Below are 21,983 nucleotides of genomic sequence, written 5' to 3' on the forward strand. Positions count from 1 at the left end.
CTCAACTTTGGACCTTTTCTAGCCACACATTTTCCCCCAGTCACAACACAAAGAGGGAAAGAAACCTGAAAAGCACTGCTATTAGACTTTGTCAAATAAACAGAACATTATATAATACACAATAAAATGCTTCATACCTGGAGTTGAAAAAACGAAAAGGGTTAACAGCTGACCTGGCACAGCCCCACATGCTCTCTCTGGAAATTGAACACAGACAATTAGGAATTTTAAGTTACCCTAAACAATCGAAGGGGACTTAGACAAGCTTGAGCAGCACTTACTGCAAAGTAAGTAAGGCACACAGCTCAGTGTGGAAGGCCCTTAAGGATTTTCCCATTCACTTAAAACTCTTCTTAAACTGAAATTGCTCTGTAGAGGTCTCAGATAATGACATATAAGTCATTAGGAACTCTGTGATTAATTTGCATGGGAGCAGAGTCAAAGCTTAAGGATCCACGTGTCACTCAGTCATAATTCTGGATCATGACTGACCATATTTTCTTATTAAAAAATAATCAGTGACCAAGAGATAAACATTAACAAGAATCTACAGCAGACAGACACTGCATGAAGAGTAAATAGAGGCTGTAGCGAATGTCTGCTCCCAGAATTCTGCTGTATAAATAATATTATTCCCAACACATCACTGAAAAAACATAGGCTTTAATGCTTTTTACTTGAAACTGAGACTCCAGGGAAAATAGATAATCTTCTAGAATATTACACAAATATAGTGTCATAGCTGTATAAACTCCTATGCTGTTTGAGATTTGGACTAAATGGAATGTTCTTTTTCACTGACAAATTCTGATCTACTGCATATGCTCAAACAGGAAGCATCATACAACTGGTTTTTGAAAAAAGCTCCACCACGTTAGGGGAAAAAAATCAAAACCTGTAGAAATCCAAGAACAGGAATAACCCCCTTAGTCCTCTCTGTGGTTGAGACCTCAAATGTACTATGAAATTATTCTGAGGCCCACGCCCAAGAAACTAGCAAAAATATTAGAGTAACAATATGAATCATAAAAAAAGATCTAGTACAGTAGCAGTTGAATGCATTTGCACTAAAAATGTTTTGGATCTTTTATAATACTCAAGTAAAATGGCCAGGTTGGTATAGTGAATTGTTGAAAGTGAAAAGGAAATTTTCAGAGTAACTTCTCTTGGTTTATATAGTTTTACTTTCTACTGGCTGTTGGAAACCTACAAATAATCTATTTTCTCTCAAGATTTTGCACTGCATATTTTGAACTGGTCAGATTGCTTTGCTTCAAGGGTAAACATTTGCTTTCTTTACTGTTTTTGCCAATTGTTAGATGTTAAATTGCTGATGACAGAAATATGCTATGTAGATGACAAACTAATATAAAGAATTTTTGAAGTCTAAGTTATTAGCTCTACCATTGCCTGATACCTGTCCCACAGTATTACAGAATCACAGAATATGCTGGATTGGAAGGGACCCACAAGGATTATTGAGTCCAACTCTTAAACCCAGCACAGGAGGGTTAAGCCCTGCCCAAGAGTCACACCACGTGCCTGGGAGCATTGTCTAAATGCTTCTGGAACTCTGTCAGGCTTGGTGCTGTGACCACTTCCCTGAGGAGCCTGTTCCAGTGCTCAACCACTCTCTGGGTTAAGAACCTTTTTCTAATATCCAACCTGAACCTCCCCTGACACAATTCAGGCCATTTCCTCAGGTCCTGTCACCGGTCATCACAGAGAAGGGATCAGTGTCTGTCCCTCCTCTTTCCCTCAAGAGGAAGTTTTAACTGCAGTGAGGTCTCCCCTCAGTCTCCTGTTCTCCAGGCTGAACAGATCAAGCAACCTCAGGTACAGATTTTGTTTCACAGCTGCGTCAGTACCTAATCAAAGGGCACTGGGACAAAATCTCCCCTGCCCCATCAGCTCTCAACTGAAAGCAATATGCACTGGAAAAGTGGTAACTGGAAACCAAACACTGACTGTTTTCTTCCATGTCAATTAATTCATAATCACCTCTGTGTCTTACTGGAAAATTATTTATTCCTACAGTTGATAAAAACCATAGATTACTCAGAAGTAATAGTTCTAAATATTGTACACTTTCCATAAAGTACCCTTTTTAACAACTAAGCAATAGGGCAGACAAAAATACACTTGTTGAGGTATTTTCATGCTGAATTTTTTTCAGTGGGAAATTTAACAGACAACTAAAACTCTGCTTAGAACTTACGATATCCACACACTGAAGGAAAAGACACCCAGACATTATCCAATCAACCTCACAGACACCTAAAACTTATTATGTTCCTCTCTCTTTGGCATGAAAGCCAAAGGGCTGTGAACTCCCACCCAGTCTCTGCACCGATCGAGAAATCATGGGGAGAAACAGCCAACCCTTCTCTCCGGGACTTGAAGCTTATCTATGCTATGAAAATGGCTAAAACACACCTAACAACAGGTAATCAGCATAAAAGGGATCTTCCCAATCCAAAATAAAAGTGTAAGAGGAAAAACAAGAGATAAAGGACCACTCCTGGATATCTCTTGCATACAAATGTAGGTATCTAGCTTCCTGAGTTAGTGCTGTAACCACCAGTTTTTTATGCCATAGGTGGGTGGCTGCACCACTGCTGCTGCTGGCTGTTGCATTTTTAAACAGTGATGGCTATTAGGAAGAGGAGAGCATGCTCTGGGTTTTACAATGGGTAGAAATAGGTAAGCTCAGAACAAATTACTTGATCTCCTAATTTCCACAGTGGGAAAGTTGGGAATGTGAGCCATTCTTTTTTTTCAAACTGTATTTTAATGAACAACTACAGGTCAGAAGCCCAAGCTCCAAAGAGCAGAGATGACTGAAAGCCAAGTACCTATCTAGGAGGTCAGTGGAGACAGCTCTAGGAAGCTGTCTGCTGTGCAGCTGAACATTAAAGCCTTTAACTATGCTTTAAACATGTTGACTGTGCTGTGGGAGTGTTGAATGCCTTGTGCAGGTGCTCTGCAGGCAATCTGCATCTTGTCTCAAGTGCCCGTGCTATTATGGCTCACCTTGGTCCTGGTTACCTGCAGTACTTCACATGTGTTGCAATAGTGGTACCTCTACGCCATGCAGTACATGGACAGGGATCTACCAGTTACAGAACTGCATGTACTTGGTAGTTTCTTTCAAGCAAAAGGAAACCCACATTTCATTATTGTGACTATGCTTTAGCTGTGGCTAAGAATTTCAGAAATGATGTGGTGATACAGACAGCAAGCAGTTCTGAAGTGGAAATACTGAGTGCAAAGGGAATCAACCTGTTCAGCGGGATAAATAATTTTCAGCAAATAATTTATTATACAACATTACTCTGCTACTGTGCTTTTGAAACTTTTATGATTGAGATTTCAGTCATTATTCCAGTTCCTCCTGTGAACTTATTTATAAACTGTTTGACTCTTTGGCCCCAACAAGCAACAGATTACAGAAACAGCAGTGGTCATCAGTTTGTAAGATAAACACCACAGTGCCTTCTATGTCTATTTGACAGTATTGTGTGTCCCTGATTTATCATGCATTATCCCAGTCCTGTGCTAAAAATTGTATTTTTCATGCAAATAATTGAGAGAAGTATTTTGACAAGACTGAGACTGCTGACTTTTCATGTGTAAATAAATCAAGGATTTTAGTACCTGATGTCAGCTTCTGGTCATTCCCAGGTTAATTTATTTTTCGGGCTCTGTTTGTAATGCTGGGTGATTCTGCCAGCAGCAGATACTCTATACAGGCCTTAGGATGAGCCCTTTTATAGGGCAGTCTCTGACCTCAGGACCTGCCAGCCTGCCCCATGACACCTGAGTGAGTGAGATGGACTAGGCAAGAGAGGTTTGGCCTTTGCTGCCTCCTCTGATACACCCTGATCTCTTCCTTATTTTCTTCCTGTATCAGCTTTCATATTTTCTTGCATCACTGTATCCTGTGGCAACTCACTATATCTCAGAAGGACAAATAAAGAAAAACATGAGCCAAAACTTCATCCTTGATATATCTTTAGTCACAGCTCTAATGATGGAGGTGTACAGTTTGACTCTGAAATCTGTGAGCATCATTACTTCAGGATTAGATGCTAAAATATCAGCCATTGTGCTGCTTTAGTCCTTGTTTCAGCCTTCACTTCTTTCATTTTGGCTAGAGTAATTTCATGTGTGTGGTGACTTTAAGCTCCAAGTATCCTTTCCATGCTGTATTCAAAATAGTAACACTCATGTTCTAAGTCACAAACATATGGACAATGACACCTCCTTGGCACTCAGGCTCAACACAAAAAACTCTTCTGTATCCATTATCCAGGAACTTCCTTTCATTTCTCTTTTACTTCCAGCCCCAAAAGAGCTTGCTGTGAGAAATAAGGTTGAGGTGGAGTCACTACTAGTCACCGAGAACTGAACTAACAGACAGGAAAACCTAGCACAATCTTTTCTTATTATGCAGGAAAAAGGAAAACGGCAGAAAAAATGTAGGTTGGTGGGGTTTTTTTCATCCTTGCATTTACATGCTCATTCAATAATGCCTTGCTGAACAGTGTTCCTCTCTTAGTAGTTCCCTCCTTTGCATGCGGTTTACATACCCATGACCTACACAACTTTTGTGGTTTGTGTGCACTGATCTAAATAGGACAATTTTTCCATAAATCAGTATAAGCACTGCTATTAAGATTTAATTGTGCTGCATATTTGTCTGTCACAAAATCACAGGAACTGCCTTATGCAAAAGGAAAGATAAAAATTTATCTGATCTAGATAATAAAAAAAAGAAGTAATTTTGGCTCAAGTAACAGCAGAGGACAATGCTCTTTCTTTTTCTTATCAGTAAGCCAAGGCAGCAGTTCACTGAGGTAGTTTTATTGTGGCTTTTTCTGGCAGTGTTCTGCTATCTAATCCACACCTCTAAGTATTTGCTACAGCTCTGAATTTCTAAAGGCACACAGCTCTGCCCCTGCTTTTTGCACTTATTTTGAAAGAAGAAACACAAAAAGTTGAAAAACTAATCACTGAGGGAACAGATACTAAATAGGCATACAAACTGCTAAATGGGTAGCAGTAATTTATAAAATTATTTATAATTCCTTCTTCAGTGTCATGCTCTTCAAGCAATTACAGAATGCCTACCTCCCTATCCATAAAATGCATTTCACATATCTAACAACTAATGACTCTGGAGCAACACATTGTAGTGGATTAAGCATGGGAGTAAGAGGCAGACGTTCCTGATCCCAGCTCATTCTCTGCACTGCTGCATGGCCTTGAGCAAGTCGCTAACCTGTGGATAATTATAATATCTGAACACACAGGGGACCTGTACAATTTAATTAGTTAATGTTTGCAAAGCACTCCAAAGATAAAAAGCACTATATGAATGATAATCATATGCTATTGTTTTGCGACAACTTATTCTGAAGCAAATTTGTGTAAACACGTTCAGAAATGTTAAATTCCAATAATGACAAAGTTTGATAACTACCTTGAAATGATCAGCACTTCTTGGAGTAAAATTTAAATTAATTAACAAATCTAATTTATTTCTGAGAAGATATTTATATGTGAGTTCAATACAGACACTAAACCGAACATGGGAAACAAGATTTTAGAAAATTTGCTCATGATGTATAAAGGGAATGAAAGAGACATACAGAAGGTATCAATCAATACACATTGCAAATAACTCTCTTTTTGCATCATATTGGTTCCCAAAATAGCACCAAGTGTTGAGTTACTGTTTTTCTTTTTAGCATCCAGACTTCTGTTACAGTTTCAGGATTAATCATTAGAACAAAAAAAGTTCATGGTAAAGCTCCTGTGGACTTTAACAGAAACAGGATTACATAGTTCTTCCAGTTTCTGCATGGAAGAATATTTTTAATTAAAATATTTTTCTCAAAAGGAAAATATTACTCCTAGCAATGGTGGGGTAAAATATGTATTCAAGAGAAATGGCCACCCCTTTGAAGTGATTCAAGAGACGAGACATCCTAATGGCAGTATGTCCTTGCTCTACAATCATCTACTCAAGAGTCATGGAAACTTACTCTTACAGGGGAGACAGGAAAACATGATTTTGTGTAGACCAAGCTAAAAGCACTTTTATTTCCAAATTAGCTTTCTTCAGGGAACAGTTTCACAATACTCCTATCTCTTGATACACTGTTACTTAAGCAATACAGACCTTTCAAAGTAGGCAGTGACGTTAAACTTCTTTGTGGAAGCTGCTTTTGATTTACAGATGTCATTCACCTAGCCCTTGCACCTAATGGTCTCTGGTTGATGGGAAATGTGCTATCCTGGCAAAAGGCTCTGGAACGTGTATCAAAAAATTTTCACACCACCAATATTAGTGCAGGCACAGAATGGCATCCTTTGATTTTACTGTCCAACTGTCAAATTATTAAACTTTTGTCAAATATCACATACTCAAAAAAAAAAAAAAGAGAACCTTTTTAGAATAATATAAGTTCAATGGGTAGTGGAAACTCAAGATTCATACTTAGTGCCTAAAGAGCAATTCCCAAAATTATATAGGTCTTTCAAGGTCTTAGATAGAAGTCTTCAATATAGCTTTAGGCACATTCATTTTTATATACAAGCAGATGTTTCTGAGAATTCAGATTCTGCTAGGAAGAAGTTTGTAAAATGCCATATAAACACACTGTAGAAGAAGTCAGTACTGCTTCAGTGAGTTATCTGAACTGCATGTAGGTAGGAGAAACTTTCCCTGTAGTAGATGCACCAGGTCAAAGCTTAGATGTACAAGCTCAGTTTCTTAAGTCACAGACTTACAGAATGGCCTTAGAAAATAACATAGAGGGGGTTTCCTCATATGGATCTTCAGCCATTTGAGGTTTTATCACTCTCCAAAACCACTTGCCCAGGTTTCTTTATAGCCACTGGGGAAGACAGACTCCTCAAAAAGGTGATCACAACTGATGAGATGATTGGAGTATACATCTCTCCACAGTGACAGAAATCCAAAATACTTGAGCCTAACTTTTAGATAGATTGCATAGTGAGAGATGAACTTTGCTACAAAGTTATGTCCAAATAGGACAGTCCAGCACTGCCCACAGGTTGCCTAAGCTAGCTGAGACATAGCACACCTCTGCCAGCTCAACAGTGCCCTTGAGTCATTCGCCAGCCTCCAACCCAGCAACACTTTCCACTGCAGAAACCTCTTCTTTTCTGCCACAGGATACTTATTTGAGACTTCTGACAAAAAATAAAACAGAACTAGAAGAGAAAACCCCTGAAATAATGGCACAGTGGGGGCATCAACCATAATACAGATGACTGCCTGCCTTGCAGGGCTCTACACCACCAGTGTCCTTCATTTACACATCTGCATACATGCCTCTCTCTCCATGTTTATTAAGTCAGTTCAGTTTGTAGAGAGACTCTGAAGGAGGCCAAGGAGAAGCTCCAAAGCACATAACAGCCTGTGGGGAGGTGGGAGGCCCACAGACAGTTTTTTCTGAGTGTGTGGTCCAATTTTCTTCCAACAGGATTGCAGCAACTATACAATCTTCTGCTCTAAAATCTTACTGCAATGGAAAAATGCATCCCAGACTTTGGAATTCTTTATGAGAAAAGTAAAATTGAAAATGATATATTCCCACAATTTCACTTTAGACCAAGTAGCATTCTCCAGTGAAAAAATCCTTTATTGAGGCAATTCTGGACCACCACTAGTCAACTGTCCATCTGAAAAACCAGAATGCAATTGTGTGCCAGTTTTAAAATGAGTATTTGTTCATGGAGGGTGGATGTACCAGAGGAGAGAGAAGTGAAGCACACATAAGTACTGCCAAAACAACCTTGCTTATGTTTCTTGGAGACCCAGGACAAAGTATTTTGTCAGCAAGTGGAAGAAAAAACTGAGGTGGAAGTTCCTTATAATGAATAGCACAATAGCAGCAATGATTGCAGCTAAAGCAGAAAACAAGCTATATCAGTGTAGAAAACGAACAACTGATGGAAACACAGATACAAACTTCAAAAGAGATAAAAATAAGCCACAAAAGTTGATTTACATTTAAGAAGAGGAGGGAGACAAAAAGAGATCTAGGGCAAAAAATTAAGACTTGAAAAACCTCATCCTAATTTAAGAGAGTACATTGGTACGGTGTGTCTATGCTGTCTGTCTGCTGTGGATTTTCTTTTTCACTAGTGCAGTACCCAAAACCAACTCCTACTGTATTGCAGTAATAGAAGCCAGTGAGTTTAAAAATAAAGTAAGATGACCACGTTAGTATCCATGTATCAATCACATAAAGTAGCCAAAGAGAACAAGGGTGGGGTCAACGTCCCTAATCTCTTTTTCATACAAGCACTCAGAGACACCCAGTTCAGTGCAAAGAAGAGTTCCCATTAAAGGTTACAGCAGTCACATACAAATGACAAATCCCATTGCTCTGAATTAACTGCACCTATAACTACAAGAAGTCAAGATCTCCTCTTTGAATTTTCTGTCTCTCCCTTACCCCAGAAAAGCAATACGCTCCCTGGAGCATCATCAGTTTATATGCACAGTTCCTCTTTTCCTTGACATTTGAAAGAAAAAATGGTATCATTAAAGATTTTCCTCTACCTACAACACCTAAGGAGCAAAAAGTCTAGAGAGAAAAAGGACTTTCTGGATCTCTGGATTGTTACCAATATATAGATCAGAAGTTCATACCAAAAATCACCCTCCACCTCTCCTGCTTCTGCCCTCAGCCTCTGCACACAGGAGACCTTAAGCTGTGCATATTCATAGAGAGCTGCATGCTGTAAAATAATGTATTTTACCACACAAGTGTGCAGGGAAATAAGGAGATGGATGCCCTGTTCAGAGTTAGCATTACTATGTACCATGGAGATGACTCCTGAGCCTCAGTGCATCAGAGCAGCCTAGGGACGGAAGGGCTGCCAGGCTGAGGGAACAGCTTGTTGCCTCTGTGAGGGATCCTTAAAAGTTTTACTGGTCTTCTAGGGATTGACTACTGCCTTCTCCTCCCTTGGCTTCATAAAGATTTCTAGAGCATATCTGAGATTTGACCCTGAATATAATGATGCTATTCTTGCTGTGCAATTAGCATCAGTGGTGTCAGGCGCATAGAGGCAAATCTGCTCTTTGTTAGAGAGCTACATGTCAAAGTGAGTTTGTAAAACACGCTACAAAAAGGATGAAATGCCGCTTACAATGCAAAGCCCACTGAAATCTCCATAATGCTGCAATATTTATTATCAGCCAGAGCATATGATCTGAGATTAATAAATTATTCTTAGTCCATATTTTGCAAGGCATGGCAACTGCCATAAAGCAGCACTGTCACATGAAAAAATTTCACTAAAGCACCCTGCCTGAAATAATGACTTTGTTTATCTATAACTTTACATTATTGATTGGGTTTGTTGAACTGAAGGAGGACTATGAAGTCATTCCAAAAGAACTACTGAGAGAGAAGTCTGGAAGCTCAGCCAATATAAAGCTAGAAGCAAGAATGCAATTTCCCTGAGAAAAAATAGTCATACTTGGTTATTTTACAAATACGCAAACAAATTACATTCTGTTTGTGTAAATAAGAACTAATGCCAAACATGTGACTCTCAGTGTTTCACTGTCATAATTTTTACTGCTAAGAATTTTGTTCTTGCAACACTACAGTGGACTGAAACGATGCAGCAACACAGGTGGATGCCTTCCAGGTTTAGAGACATGAAAAGCAAAGCTTTCATGCAGGTATTCCAAACTGTCCTGTGACCCAGCCACATAAGCATAATTTCCAAGACAAAGGGCTTAAAAGTGGCTGTATTAAAACAGCAGTTTCTCCCCAAAAACTGACTAGCTGATTTCCCTCAGCTTGTGGTTACAACCTTGGCATTGCTAACTACACCTAGCAGACTGAGATTCAAGACAAAAAGCTGGAGTATTCAGTATGATCCTGTCACTCCCAGCTTCTGGCACACTGATTCCCTAGTCAGGCGCTGTGGACTGCTGTACCCTCACCTCACACCAGAGATCTGCAGTGCTGACTTGTGTCAGGCAGCTGTCTGCACTGCCTGCAGTCAGTGGGGAGGAACGGATGCTCACAGGATGGACTCTCTCTCTCTCTCTCCCTAAATTAGACAGCTAGAATAGGTCAAAAGAATTACCGTCTGAACACACCAACTGCTCTCCATCGCATATGCAGGGAGGTGAGACAACCAGCTTGGATGCAGATACGTACGTAGGCAAGATGAATCCTGGATGCACAGGGAAAGCCAGGAGGCAAGGAAAGGCAAGGCACCAAGGCAATCCCCACAGCCCCACACATGGCATGAGGGGCTGCACAGGATCAATGCAAAGCAAATGCCCACCACAGGATAGTGAAATCCCCACACGGTTTGAAATCCCTTACTTCTCTTGGAGAATAGGTGGCAATAGGCAAATATATATACATACTTATATATATTTATAATCCTTATGCAGAATAATTTAAAATATGTCTGAAAACCAACCAGGAGAAGGACAACTGTTGTCTTGCACCTGCTACTAGCATCTACAAACTAGGCTTGGTATTATGTTTAACAAAGCCAAGCTTGCACAACAGCAACTGGTACTGAAGGAAAGGATGCTGCCATCCCTTTGGAAGCGCCATGCTGTACTTCCCAGCCACCATACACAAGAAAGTATTTTTTGTTTTTCACTGTGTAACTATTCACAATAGTTTACAAGCTCACTTAGAGCTCCCCCTCTGAGGGCCAGTCTTCTAGACTCGAGGGCCAGTCTGCCTCACTTAGGCACTTGGCTTGGACCTAAGTTTTACTGACTACTGAAGCAGTCTTTCTATGCACGTCCCCGCGCTGCCTGGTTATTCAGCAGAACAGTAGGTGCCTTTCCAAGTCCTCAGAGGAAATTCCTGTCTGCTAAGTTTAGATACTGAAATTGAGTACACAGGATCTCCCTTCGGAAGGCTTCAAAGGCACTTTCCTCTCTGAAACAAAGGTATGTAGAATGTGGGCTTCTTTTTCAGTGGACTCTTATGCTAAACATCTAATATTATGGTACGTATTCGATGCCTAAAATCAGAATAGAGACTGCCTGTGGGGCACAATATTGCAAACCAAGAAAGAAATGGATTGAGTGAAGTTGGCGTAATGTGCCAACATTCCTTTTCAGCTCAGCAGCTGTATGTGTGGTGTCTGTGATTGAGAATGAAGTAAAGACGACAAATTGCAGATCACAGTCAAATTAGATTTTCCTAATGGGGCTTTTGAAATAAACTAACAGATTACTGTTTAAATAAAACCTATAACAAGGATGAGTTGATGTTATGTTATTAAATTTCTTAATTTAATTCTTAAGCTCCAGAGCCAGCCAAGTAATACTCAACGCATTTACCTTCACAAACTGTGGAATGCACTGTAGAAAAGCTAAAAAAGCTTTTCATGATTTGACCAATTCTCTAAGTGTTCAAGCAATATCCATCAGAGAGAACAGTATCCGCCTGCCAGTAATATATCAGAATTATTTGCTAGTGCTCCATGCTTCCTTTTTTCATTAATTAGGAAGAACCACTTAGTGTAAAATCATGCTGGGTTGTTCTATTTTTCTGGCTTATTATGTGTGCTGTAATCTGAGAACAAAATACTCAGCACTTCAGGGCCTAGTGCTGCAACTGGTGAATTCAAAATATGTAAGGGACCTGTCTCTCAAGCAATAGTGTCACTGGCAAAGAAACCTTCCCTTCTTTTATCACGGTCAGAACGGGAGCCTGCTAATCACAACGAGAGCCAACACCTTGCCTTTCCTTGCCCATAAAAATATCTCTCCCTGCTTAAGGATAATATAGGTTTGAGGTTTACAGTTACGGTGCCAGGCTAGAAGATCAATTAGGACATGTCTGGTGAAAATGCAAACAAAAAAAAAGGCAGTCCCTCCTCAAACATGGTTTAGGAAGATCAGTGTTTTTGGCTGTTGGATGTCCAGGAAAACAAAGAAAAAAGTTTTTAGATACCATGTTAAGACAATTAAAATGTGTCCATAATAATTTATAAAATAACAATGTCTAATGGCCTTTATCATATACATTTTTATTTAAGAATATCCAAAATACCCGTATTTTGAACCTCTCAGATAAAGTAATGTGTTTTGTGGGTCTAGCACAGGCTTCAGTGCCTGGAGGCTCTAGTTCTATTTCCAGCTCTGCTTCAGGCCTACAGGGTGACCTTTATGCATAACCTCATTTTCTTCACCTATAAAATGGGGATATTAATACTTATTTACCTCACAGTTGGTTCCCTTCCAGCTGCTACAGTGACTGAACAAGCTCATATATCTACAGAATTGCTAATGTTCATGATAAACTGTTTCTTTTTTTTTCAAACAAGCAATGCAGACGCTAAATTGAGAACTTATTTGTTCATCCAGTTAGTAAAGTACACAGAAAAATAATGGCAATGGAAAAACCGTTCAAAGCCACTCACTAATTTCCTTCCAATGACACTGTCCTTCAGGAGAAATGTAGCTAGTTCCTGCCTGATAGCAACAGAATCAACTTCTTGATGCTGCTTTTAGTCAAGAAAAAATAGGTTTTGAGTGGAAATCTAACCTGATCTCCCTTTGGAGAGGATATAAAACCACCATAAGCTTTGCAAGTAAATAAAGGGGAAGAAACAATTTCAATTTTAAAACTCAACTTATTAACGAGGGCAGAGAGAAAGAAAGGAAAAGAGAATGAGAGATGAGAGATACAGTCATCTCTTCCTAAAAGGAACAAAACTACACAGAAGAGTTGCTGACAGGTATGTAGCCCACAGCCAAGAGGACACCCCTGAGGCACCGGTGCCTCCATCAGCCTGGGAACACCTCAGCAACACTCATCTTGCTCTGGGAATGTGATACTTACTCTTGTACTGCTCTGGCTATGGAGAGCGCTGTAGATCCAGTTTCATTAACGCTATCTAAGGTCACATTTGGCAGGTCGTCATCATCACTGTCACTTTTAATTTGTCTGGGAGATAGGCCTCGGGGGTCCATTTGTGCTGGAAAGAGACATATAATGGATTAATATGAGCGTGCTGAAATTAATCTTGTCCCAGAACAACATCAGGGCGCACAACACATCCGCCTGCTCTGGCCAGGTAGTATTGCTTGTGTTGAGCTTCCCAAATCAGGTGACAGGTGGGCAAAGTCATCCAGCGGTGCTACAGCTGGGTGCAAGCACTTGCAGCGCATACAGGTGTGTGAATTCACAGAGGCTATGCCAGTGTACTTGGTAGTACTGAAATACAAGTGCACATGCAACATCCAACAAAAACTCAAGTTACTTACTCTGCCTGTCTTCAGAAAGTGAAGGGAAAGGGCTAGATCTTCTTTGTGCAACACAGAAGACTCAACAACACATTTTACACCAAAATTTCAGGAGCAATCTCTGATTTCGAGTGTTCATCATGAGACAGAATGGGTTCCAGAATGGAACCCATGTCACTCCATTCAACTAAAATTTAGGTATCTAAAACTCCAGCTGTCCTGATTTCTCACACAATTCAACACTGATATCAGCCTCTGAAGGATCCTTCGTTACACATTACATATGTAACTTCACACAGGCAACCAACATTCAGGTAATTGATGTCAGGGGACCTAGTCAAATTTTTTTGAGAAGCGCCGTAGTCTCAGATCTTACAAATATCTGAATATCAGGAATTGCAAGATTGTTTTATACATCCATAGCTTACAGTATCCATACTGTATGGCAGGGAGTAAGTGCCCAAGTGCTGGCAATGGCAGCTGCAGGGGCCTCTGTGCAGAGCGGCTGGGGCTCCTTGTGCTGGACACAGCCAGCTTGAGCCACTCCAGCAACCCAATGCAGGACATGGCTGAGCCCTTCAGCTATGGTAAGAGTGTCTCAGGGAAAACGGGATTAAGAAAAGGCAAAAAAACTGGACAAGAGAGTAGGGAGGAAAAAAAGTGTGAGGAATGCTTTAGGCTGAGCGTGGCAGAGCACAGGAACAGGCTGCCCAGGGAAGTTGTAGAGTCTCCTTCTCTGGAGACACTCAAAACCAACCTGGACATATTCCTGTGTAACCTGCTCTAGGTGACCCTGCCCTGGCAAGGGGGTTGGACTAGATGATCTCCAGAGGTCCCTTCAAACACTAACAATTCTATGATTCTGTGAAACAGCTCTGCAGACACCAACATGAAAAGAAACTGAGGAGAGGAGGTTCTTCATAGTGGGGCAGAGGTTCTCTAGAAAAGACCACTGTGGACCAAGCTGTCCTCATAGGAACTGCTATTTATAGGGAACCCACGCTGGAGCAAGGGAACAGTGTGAGGAGGAAGAGCAGCAGAGAGGAACCGTTATGGACTATCCACAGTCCCCAGTCCCCATTCTCTGTCCCCCTGGAATAGGGGACGGAGAAGAGCTGGGAATCAAGGAGTAATGTTAAGTCCTGGAAAAGGGGGTTGGGGGTGATGATTTTCACCAATCTAATCTACTTTTAATTAGCAATAATTTTTCTTTTCCACATTGAGTACTCTTTGCCTGTAATGGTAATTGGTAAGTGATCTTCCCGTCTTTATCTTGACCCTTGAGCTCTTCTCTGTTATCTTCCCCACTGTTATGATGAGGGGGAGTATGAGAGCGGCTGGGTGTGTGCCTGGCAGACAGCCAAAACCAACCCATCAGAATCAGGTTTTCTGCCAAAGACACAGGAAATGAGAGGAGAGCAGAAAGGCATGGGGGGGGGGGAAATACGGGGCACAAGTGTGACTTGGGATAGTGCTGAGAGGAACTGGGGCTGTTGCTTGTGCCAGGGGACAAACCCAGAGATAAACTTCAGAGGTGATGTAGAGAAAGAGACATTCCTTCTTACTCATGAAATACCACACAGGATCAGTAAGTGCTGAGAGACACTGAAGGCAGCTGGAGTACAGAGCAAAACTGAAGAGATGCCTAACCCTGCAAGGGAGGTATAGGAAGGGGAAAGACAGGCAGAGATTTGTGTAAAAATGTGTTTATTTTGTTTGGTCAGATGAAATAAGAAAATGCACAGTTATTTATTTAAAGAGCTAACTGCTGCATGTGCTCTCTTGTACTGCAGTGTCAGAGACATGACACTTTCTGGGTCTTGCAACATGGTTTTCGAGAAATATATTAATTCCTACTCAATTTTGGCTAGCCACAGACCTGGACAACAGGTATCACAGGCTTCCTTCAGAGATCATGAGCAGTTAGTGGGTCCAGTTCATGTAGGTAGCAGCCCCAAAAGTCACAGTTAAATTTCCCATTTTGACATCTTTCTTATGTTACAGTGTTCCCTGACTCTAGAAAAGGGACTGAGTTACAATGAAAAACTGGAGGGCTGTAGATACTTCAGGAGCTGTGCAATCATAGAGTAGCACTGATGGATAGCTGGGCTCTTGGAAAGAAAGTGCCCCACAAATGAGAGATGAATCAAGGGAAAGTTTGTCTTAAAATTTTAACTCATGCCTCAACTGTGAACCACCTCTGAGTAAAAGAATAGTGAGTGATTACAAACTACCCTTAGCTGTTCGGGTTTTTTTTTATGTTAAAGAACTTCATAAAGAAAATAAAATGAAACTACGTTCAGTAAGCTGATGAACAACCCCATCTGGAATCATAGTGCATTTACAATTGCACAGTACTACTTCTATTAGCTTTCTCCTAGCACAGTTTAGGTATCTCAGTAATGCTGGTTACATTTGGACTGCTTATTATTTCTTTCATGTATGGTAAATTAAACACCTTTTGCTTATCAAAGCAAAGACTATTGACAACGAAGTGTAGTGACCTACAAGACAAACACACAGCAACTTAGAAATTGCTCAAAACATTTAATTGTATTAGGCAGAAAGAGCCCCATTCTGACTGTGCTTTTTAAAATCATGACTTACACATGATGATATTCAATGTGTACCTGAGCACTAAGGATAATCTAGCATTTGATTTAAGAGCAACTGAACCATCTAGTCAGCTGATTTACCCTCAGAAAACTGGAAAGAAGTATTACTTCTGCCTTGTTCCCTAATGTTCCTTCTTAAAAGCATGAGGTTATTACTATGTGTTTCATTAATTCTTCAGTTTTTTCACAGAACCATAAGAAGGGCTGAAGGGACCTTGGGTTTGAAAGGACCTTCAAGATCATCTAATTCCAACTCCATTGTCGTGAGGAGACACCTTCCATTTAGGCCAAGTTGCTCAGGGCTCCCCCCAACCTGGCCATGAACACTTCCAGAGATGGGGCATCCACAACTTCTCCAGGCAACCTGTTCCAGTGCCTCACTACCCTCTAAGTAAAACTTTTTTTCCTTAAAGTGAACATCATTACAAAAAGTTATGTTTGTATCTGCCCAATATTTAAATGTGCTACAGGTGACACATTTGTGAAAGCTAATTGTCTGTCAACAAAATGAAAAATTTTAACAAAAAACGAAGTATGTTAACTGTGGTTTAACCTGACTTGCACTACAGTGGAAGTTTTAAGTAGCTAGCTCAGAAACTAAATTTAGTCTGTAATACAGTTATTATAAACCAATTTTGATCACATAACCATGAATACATCTACATAAAAACAGATGGTATAAATCCATATGCAAAATCCTACATACTTTTGTTCCTTATAAGACATGTTGTTTCATTATTATTGCAGATTACTGGCTCTTAAAATATTATTGAGACTCCTGTGACATTAGTATTGGTTTTAGATCACCAGAGGAAAGTGCTAGGATGAAAACTCTCAATTACCTTATTTTTGTTTCTGCTCAGTAAGTCCTACTCCTAACACGGTTCAGTAAGTCCATACTCCTAATGCAGCCACAAAGTTGCCAGTGGGGGTGTACTTTTGCACCTAGGGATAATATGGCACAATGGGCACAGTTTGCCTCATCAAACCTCAATGTTTGAACACACCATAAGGTGCTGCAACACGTGAGCACGGTGAGGACAAAAGGTGAGGAACAGAAATGTATTAGTGGCCAAATTCAAAGGCAGGCAGCTCAAGGACATTTTCTACAATATTTTTGCAGTGAACCTAACTAAAGCTTATATTTAAGTAAGATAATGATCTAGGGATTATTCCCTTTTTTTTTTATGTCAGCCCACATATACATCCTTTTTAGTCTCCCTCCACACTTGTCACTTTTTTTCAGCTTGCACACTTGGGTGGTTGAGGCACTGAGGAGTTGAGGTGACTAACTGGGAAGCTGAACTTCGCTGCTGCCAGCTGGTGTACACTGCCCTGTCTTCTCATCAGCACAGCTGCAGCTGCCGGGAGGAAACAGCCTATAAAGCTGTTCTCCTACCCGAAATGAGACATGAGAATAACCAACTGGCCAAAAGCCCAACAGATACCTCCTCCTCACCACTCACTGCAGCGGGCAAACTGCAGCACGGGATTTTTATACATTAAGAGTTCGTGACTCCTACTTACGTCGACAGCTTTGACTTTCTCTTGGACATCCAAGAACAACTGTCGAACTGCTGGCACCAAGGTTTATAAATACCAGCCTCAGTTCATAAACACTGAATTAAAACTAATTACTGGCCTAATGACAACATCAAACGGGAAAGAATGAAGAGATGTAGGCAAGAGATAATTCAGCAAATGAGATAAAAAAGGTGCAGGACAAGTGAGTGATGGAATGCAATTGGTAAGCAAGGTGGAGGAAAGCCCACAAAACATGCCAGTGCATTTTAACCTCCCTTTGTGCTGTACCTTGCCCTAACAACCGAGCTTTTCCTTGAACTTAGGGCCATGTGTCTAGAAGGAACTCATCTGGGTCACTGAATTGAGTCCTCCCTAACACAGGCAGACACATTTAATTAATAAAGCCTAAGCCCTATAGCAGAACTGTTTTTCTTGCCCTTGCTACTCCTCTTGAAAGGCAAGATTTGTCCAACAGAGCTATCTGGTGGTTTTGTGAAGTGTGAATGAAGTTAAGGCGAGGCAAGCAAAAGGAAACGAGTCAGAGACTGCTGCTTTCATAGGACAAAGGTGCCATTGAATGAGTGCACAGGAGCTACAGAAGCAAGCTGTTAGCTCTCCATGCTGAACAGACTGGTGAGCCAGGGGAGTTATTTAAGAAAGTCTGCAAGTGCTGAAGGCTGCAAGTACCACACTGCTGTTAGCCTCAAGAAACAATGGTCCTTTTTTGCTACAGAAAGTACAGAGAATTGCTCATGATGCACATACATATATGCAACCACTTCCCAATAACCCCTTTGCCAAACTGTAACAAACAGCAGTTTCCCTTTGGGCAATACAGGCAAATTCACTTTCTGCACTTGTTTTTAAGTAAGATGTGCAAATGGATCTCATGCAAGGCACACATTGGTCTGTAAATACTACAGAACTTGGTCTACCATCATTAATACTGTATCTGCCAGCTCTCAGTTGCCAGTTCCTATTGAACTAAATAGTTTTTGGTTTTACATTTTTTTCTGGCTGTGGGGGCCAGACACTACCTGATCCTGATACTGAGGGCAAAATTGCCTGTTCTACAGTGCTGGAAGAGATTTAAACTTGCACAGCAGCTTTCTAACGAGCACTGAATGAATCTGAGCTTTCTGGCACATGGCTGCATTGGTTTTGACATGGTACAGGATTAGCCATGTCATGGAAGCAAAATCTCTGGGAATGATCCAGGCTGTTCATTGCTAAGGGAAGATGAACCCTTTGGAACAGGATGAACCCTCCACCTTCCCAGGGGAGTAACCCAAGTACAAGGCCACACCATCACGGTATTTTTTTAACTTTTTCACTCTCTAGTGCTCCTGTCCACATTCTGGAAACTCTTGGGAAGGAGAGGACTGTGGATTTAAATTGCTCCAGGCTGACCAGAGCCCAGCATGTCTCCTCCCACTTCTCACATGTGTGCTGCTCGTACTAAGCTGTTAGGTAAATGCTGTCCCCTTGTCTGTCATATCTGGGCTTCACCCAAGTATGTCCTAACCTCTCTGCTTCTTTCCAGTGATTAATTTGGGATACACACCTTTGTCTGATCGGATCAGACAAAGCCCAGTGCTGCCAGAAATCCTGAAGCTGGATGCCTGCAGGTGTCAGGAAAAGGACTGTACACCACCACACTGCTGTCACCACTGACAGTTTTCAGTTACTGCAACCTCATTTACTTCAGTGAAATTTCCTGTGAGTGAAAGGGATGAAAACTCAACCCATCAGTAGGCTTATGAAGACCCCCTAGAAGTAACTTCATGTCTACATACTGTTGTTGATTTAGAGGCAAATATGAGCCACTTGGGCTAAAGATAAATGAAATATTTAAGAGCCAGGAGAAAACTAAGTAACCATCAGGAGTTTTGTCTCTCCCTATAGCTAAGCCACATAGTAAGTAACTGATGTTGAAATGACTCATGAGATGATACTTGCTGGTGTGAAAGTAGAGAGAGAAGATTTCAGCATATTGAAATACTGAAGCCTCTGTCTCATTCCAGCTTAAAACCTCAGTTTTCTGCATTGAATTAACTTCTCTGCTAATAACTTTTTAAACATACATTCATGTACGTCTGCTGATATACCACATCACAATAAAAACTGAATCATGCTTCGCTGCTCTCTTAATTAAGAATATATTTCTGCTTTTTGAAAGGATTTACAAATTCAGAGTTCATTTGCTTTTGTTTCACATATAAACTCCCCATCCTGCTTTCTCTGAAGGATGCCTTTCTATTTGCTAATCAAAATGATTTTTCATGATGGGATTTCTGTGTGGTCCTGGCATCCACCCACTAAGACTTGCCATCAGAAGCAGGGTTACATGGCTCTGCAGTGGGCAGACTAACCCCCAACACCTTTGTTAGGTGAGATGTCAACCTGGATGGTCTTGCCAGTTCTGATCCAAGCCTGGGTGACATGTTTGTTCTCAGAAATATAGCCCCAGGTTTTAATTGTGATGCAAGTTTAAATGAAGCAGAAATATGAGTGCCTCAAATAAGTCAGAAATGGTCATGATTGCTGCTTCTCAGAAACTCCTCTCCAGTGGCTTCCAGTGCATGCTGGCATACAACAGGTTAAAGATTATCTGTAAGTAATGATGCTTTGTACTTACTTCCATTAGGAATGGAAAACCAGTTTTACCCTACGCGCCAAAATTAACATTTACAAGAATCTCACTAGTACTGTTGTTACATATGTGTGTCCCTGTGTATGCAGAGCATGAGGGATTGAAGTACCAAAGTCACATTTGTGCCAAACTCCTAGAAGGATTGGTAGTGGAAAATGTGGCTAAGAAAACTGTTGGACACTCATGTTGTAGCACAATATGCTATTAATCTGCAAAAGAAGAAAGAATCTTAGTTTTAAAGCAGTAATCATCATCATCATCATCATCATCTGCCACTCACAAAACCCCATGACACAACAATGCCTAACAGTATGTTTCTGTCAGCCCCCATCTCCTCTCAGAGCCCCAGACCTCAGGACCTAGGAGACACTAGGAGGGGAGGGAAGTGCCACCAGCTTCGGGTACCTGAACTGCACATAGAACCATCCCAACCCTCCCATACAGCCAGTCAGAGGGAGATGGGTGCCTTCAGAGTGCTGAGCCTACTCGCCTCCATGGACTGCACAGGAAATTCAGCAGTGTGAACCCCCCTCACTCCTCTTGCCGGGTGCTGGACCACAAGTCCTGGCAAACGAAAGAGGCTCCGCCCTTTGAGCCATTGTGGACCTGCTCCTTGGTGGGAAGAGGATGAGAGTAGCCTTTGCCATGTGATTCTGCAATGCCTTGGTTTCCTGGGAAAGGAGCAAAAGTGTCTGGGAGGATCTCAGCAGGTGTCTGAGATCAGACAGCTGCATAGTGCTGCCAACAGCACTGTGCAGGCTTCCTTGCTCCCACTTTCTTCCCACTTGCCACTGTTCACTTAATGTCAAAAAGGTGCCTTCAGTCCCCAACACTGAAGCTAAAGAAAATGATCTTTGGCCTCAGGGCCCTAGGAGGCAAATGTGGAGAAGTCATTCACCTGGGGTCAAAGTAATCACATTAAAAATAATCATCTGCCAACAACTATGAATACTGCTGTGTCCAAACCACAACTCTGGAATCTAAGTTTGGCAAACAGCATACCTCGGTACCTGAAATACTGAAAGAAGGAAAACTGCTGCCCAACAGTGACTTCTTTTGCTTTCTTAAACTGCAACTCTCTCGAATGCCTCTGATAAAAAAATGCACCTGGGTGGATCAAAGACCAAGCAGAGGGACCAACTCATCTCTATCCTTCTTGTAAAATAGGTTTTATAAGTGTGTTTTAGGAAGCAGAATCCTGTCTTTATGGACCTAACAAATACATGTGAATGACAGCATTGATGACTTCTTCCTTCTAAGCTGGTCCATACTAACATGATGCACATATACAGCATTTTTCTTCCTATTTAAAGTTCATTATAAATGATTTATGCGTTGGAAGAACTCTCTGAGCGCACCTATCAGATTTTCAATCAAAACAGCTTGGTGCCTAGTAGGGGCAGTAGAATTGGTCGATTTATTTCATAAAACTTTATGTACAAAGCAGCAGTATCCATGAATGTAATGGTCAGAATATAGAGTCTACAGGGGTAATTTTTATTACAATTTATAGCAAGATTACCCATACTCCACAGCTTTCAGATTTTATTGAGATTTTATGGGACTATATGGCTAGAGCAGTTAACTGCACCTACCAGAGCTATGGTTCACAGAGAATGGAAATAGGCACTGGAATGCAAAGTGTAACTAATCTACCAGGGAATATTAATTGCTATGATCCAATCAAAGGCAATATTTAAAATCATTTCAACAGTCAAATAATTTTCCATAAACCTGTAAAAGAATAGCTGTATGGAGAAATACAGAGGTGAGAGTGATTGCGTGGATGCAAAATATGCACATATTTAAGCATCTCTGTCATTGGGTTGTATACATAAACACACAAAACCATTTTTTAAACAAAGGACTTTTCTCTTTCTGAGCTATTTCAATGCCACAAAAC

At 40.9% G+C, this 21,983-nt stretch overlaps 1 protein-coding gene across 7 annotated transcripts in view; it reads right to left on the minus strand.

Annotated features, from left to right (window-relative positions):
* Window positions 1–21,983, minus strand: part of KLF12 (KLF transcription factor 12) — a 236,561-nt gene that overhangs the window by 64,761 nt on the left and 149,817 nt on the right. For 6 of the 7 annotated variants that reach the window (XM_050331358.1, XM_050331360.1, XM_050331359.1 and 3 more), the window contains exons 5-6: window positions 12,885–13,020; window positions 138–197 (exon numbers count right to left, since the gene is read on the minus strand). In XM_050331358.1, the coding sequence (XP_050187315.1) occupies window positions 138–197; window positions 12,885–13,020 (196 nt within the window). The remainder of the gene's footprint in view (window positions 1–137; window positions 198–12,884; window positions 13,021–21,983) is intronic. The other variant, XM_050331363.1, reaches the window with a different exon arrangement.

Source organism: Myiozetetes cayanensis, unplaced genomic scaffold (assembly GCF_022539395.1).
Source record: "Myiozetetes cayanensis isolate MyiCay16 unplaced genomic scaffold, myiCay2020 scf5-8, whole genome shotgun sequence".
Taxonomy (NCBI): domain Eukaryota; kingdom Metazoa; phylum Chordata; class Aves; order Passeriformes; family Tyrannidae; genus Myiozetetes; species Myiozetetes cayanensis.